Genomic DNA, 3,871 nt, shown 5'->3' on the forward strand with positions numbered 1-3,871 from the left:
TTTGTCTTCTTGTTATAATTTGTAGTCATTCTAGAACAAAAAGGCATAATTTATATTTATTTCCTAATTTTTTATGGTTGTTATGAAATTGGTTAAATTGACCGAACCCATACAGAGATTCATTAGTGAAAATAACAGATAAAATATATTTTTTTATCTTAAGAAACATTTTATAACTATCTGGACATTATAAAGATTTTGCATGTGAAATTTGAAAATTTTCTGATGCATATAAGTATTTTTAATCTTAAAATGAAAATGACTTTGCATGTTGGATAGGTAATATGCAAAAAGAAAAAAAGGCATGAGAAAAACATTGCTTAACAAACCTTAAGATTTAATAAAAAAAATCTGATATTTTGTGTATGAAAACCTTGTAATGTATACTCATAATCTGCCAAATTTCGTGAACATATGCTTACTCATTTAAAAGTTATAGCATAAAAACTATAACAAGCATAAAATGGTTGCAGGTCAGTCTCAGTGACTGAGCCTGTGCTGATAGTTAAAAGGTATTGTTATGTCTCCGTTCGTTAATTGATTTTCCGTAAATTCATTCCGATGAAACTTTAGCGACACAAGTCCTTTCTTAATAAAACTGGTTTATTCTTTCTGAATACAACTTTATGATACACTTAATTTCAACAGTCGCGTTATAACAAACGCTATATCTCATGTGGCCAACAATATTTTGTCCGCATACATTCAATTACTCATTATACTGTTGTCCTGTCACGTTGTGACTGTCTTATATATACCAGGCTACCCCCAATCTAGTAAATGCTAGGGCATTCTTGAAGGAACAGGATATTTCTAGAAAATAGGTGGCGTGACACGAGTCACGTGACCTCGCTGACGCAACAGTATGTATATTTTTTTTTCTACATCCTAATTTTAATTATTTTATTAAATGTTGATTATAATAGCTAGAGTTAGTGATATGGTAGAGAAAATGAAAAATAAAATATAAACATTTACCTTAAAAAACTTTTGATATTCATTTAGGAGGTTCTAGAGATTGTGCAAATGAAATATGAAAACTATAAGAGAAATCAATATTTTTTACTTAAAAATATAAATCACTTTGCACTTAAACTATTTTAACACTTTGAGTGCAAATAACTATTATAGATAAGTAACATTTTTATTAGAAAAATGTATTAAAATAAAGTAATTTTTTGTGTGTACAAAATACTTATAAACTTTAACAAAATCTTAAAAGGTTTTGTGAGGAACGCTCAGAGATACTGTATATTTTTTTGCATATATGTCCTTCCACAGTCAAAGTATTACAAAATGTATCAGCCTGTACTGAAAGGGTTAAACCTATAATATTATAGAGTTTATTCTTTATCAGTGTTTATTTTTCTGCTTTAATTACACCTCACATTTGTTTTTTTGCCTGATCCTTTCCATCAACAGATTTAAGGAGAGCTAGGCCCATGGGCCCTTAAAAGTATCATACAGGCAGCTTGGTTGTCATAAAATGTGAGGTATTGTACTGGCAGTTTATAGACCCGTAGTTGACATAAAAGCATTACAATCTTCTCTATAATAAGTTTTTGGCTGATTGCACGGTCGTGCACCAGTGACGCATCTTTCAAATGTCTGCCTTATAAACTGTCGATGGTGTCTCTGGATTGCCCACCGCCTCCCTCACTACACACTGGCATGCTACACAGAAAAACATACTTCGCTACAAAGAGTACAATAATGCATATCTAAATTTGCTACTAAATATTAGAAAAGAGTCACCTACAGAAACTCACTCACAGCCGAATTTCACAACGTTGCCGCTGTCCCCAAACCATGTCTGCAAATATCTATCCCCATACAACATGATACACAACATCACTAACACACCACCATGATCTATAAAAGTAAGAAGAAGAGTATACTTTATTTTATGTATAACTATTTCACTTTTCAGTCTCTTTTCAGATTTTCATTTCTTCACTAGCTGTTCACTTTGGCACTAGCTTGGCTTTTTTCGGTCCCGGCTAGCAAAAGTGGGTTTTCTCGGGGCACTCCCTTTTCCCCCCTAAACCAAACTCTTAGGCATTGGATCTATAGATCTCCGCCATGGCACTTTGGTCCATTGATCCCTGCCATGCCCTGTAAAAGCCCGTTTGCTTCGGTTTATTTCAATAAATTGTCAACAGTCGTTCTCGACTTGTTTCTTCTGCAAAAACAACCTGCCTCTGCTTCACTTCTTCCCTCAGTATTACGATTTATTTATAATTTTATTATTCTCTTCTTCTTTTAATTAATTTTTTGCCCACTTGACCCGTTAGAACGATGACCACTTTACAAACTTCTAATCTTTAACCTCGAACAGGGTGAAGGAGGATTGATAATCTTGAAACACCCTTGGTGAGTAACAGGTTTACTCTAAATTATTAACTTTATACCAAAATAACTGCCATAGACCATAGACTATAATAAGTTTGGAAATGCACTAATTCCAAGTTAATATTGCATGTGTAACTTGGGAAGGAACAAGTATTTTTAGTGGTCAGTTCTTGTCGAGTCCTTGATGCCTATGATTTTATTTTTTCTCATCCTAATTAAAAATCTGTTAGACTTACAAGAATCATGTATACTCTGAAAATTAAGTGTTTGGTTCCTGTGTTGTAAACAAGGAAAAATCAGCTATACTCTAAACCTCAAGTGTTTGTATACTGTGTTGTAATCACAGAGAAAAATCATGTATACTTCAAAACTTAAGTGTTTGGATACTGTGTTCTAAACACAGGGAAAAATAATTTATACTCCAAAACTGAAGTACTTGGGTACCGTGTTGTAAACACAAGGACTAATTTAAAATTTGGCCTAAGTTGTTCTGAGGAAAACATAAATGCCAAATTTTAAATTTTCAGTAGCACTTGTCTAGTACTGCAGTATTCTTTTTAATCTATTAAAGTCAGTTTCATTTACCCACAGACCAATACTACAGTAGTTTTTTATTAACATATTAAAGTTGACTATGCAAACAGTAAATGATATCTTTGAACTGTTGATGAAGAAAATGCCCTCTTTGGATCTGAAACTTTAAACCTGCCTTTGCTACTTAGTAAGTTCTAATATTTTCTGGACTGTAATAATGAAAAGTCCAAAATTTACAAACATGTAGATTAACTATATTGTTTGTACTCAATAAACTTTCTCTGTTTTTCCATGCTTGTATTTTTTTGTTTTTGTTGTTGATTTTTAGTTCTTAGTTACAATTGTGTAAGCATTTCATTATGGATATCATTTCTTATTATTCTAACAGGTTAAAGAACTTGGAGCAATAATGTACAACTGTAGTTGCTTAGCAACAGATATTGCCAAGATATTTGAAGTATACTGGATGTTGGGCAAGAAAGGAGCTAAAATTCCTCCCACGTGGCCAATATCTCTTCAGACTGACATCAATGCTGAAACACCACTAGGTGTAACAATCAATAATACACTAACAGATGTCTATTTTTCTGTAAGTAGAGCAATTATTGTTTGAATTACCTACTTTTTGTAAGTAGAGGTATTATTTAAACTGTCTGTATTTCCATAATCACTTATTTTAACATTCAGTTTTTTTAGAGGAATTGCATGTATTGTTTATTTTTCTGTAGATAAAGCTATTGTTTGAATTCTTTATCTTCCTGTAAGTTGAGGTTTTTTTTTAATTCTATATCTTTCTGTAAGTAGAGGTATTGCTTGAATTGTCTATCCTTCTGTAAGTAGAGGTATTATTTGAATTGTCTATCTTTCTGTAAGTAGAGGTATTATTTGAATTGTCTATCCTTCTGTAATTGGAGGTATTATTTGAATTGTCTATCCTTGTGTTGCGTCAGTGAGGTCACGTGACTAGTGTCACGCCACGTTTTCT

The 3,871-nt window shown here is 32.3% G+C and overlaps 1 protein-coding gene across 7 annotated transcripts in view; it reads left to right on the forward strand.

Moving 5' to 3' along the window:
- Positions 1 to 3,871, forward strand: part of LOC106468753 (phospholipase D3-like) — a 44,985-nt gene that overhangs the window by 16,990 nt on the left and 24,124 nt on the right. For all 7 annotated transcript variants that reach the window (XM_013929197.2, XM_022397114.1, XM_022397113.1 and 4 more), the window contains exon 6: positions 3,275 to 3,475. In XM_013929197.2, coding sequence (XP_013784651.1) covers positions 3,275 to 3,475 — 201 coding nt within the window. The remainder of the gene's footprint in view (positions 1 to 3,274; positions 3,476 to 3,871) is intronic.

Source organism: Limulus polyphemus, unplaced genomic scaffold, assembly GCF_000517525.1.
Source record: "Limulus polyphemus unplaced genomic scaffold, Limulus_polyphemus-2.1.2 Scaffold3148, whole genome shotgun sequence".
In the NCBI taxonomy this organism is placed as follows: Eukaryota; Metazoa; Arthropoda; class Merostomata; order Xiphosura; family Limulidae; genus Limulus; species Limulus polyphemus.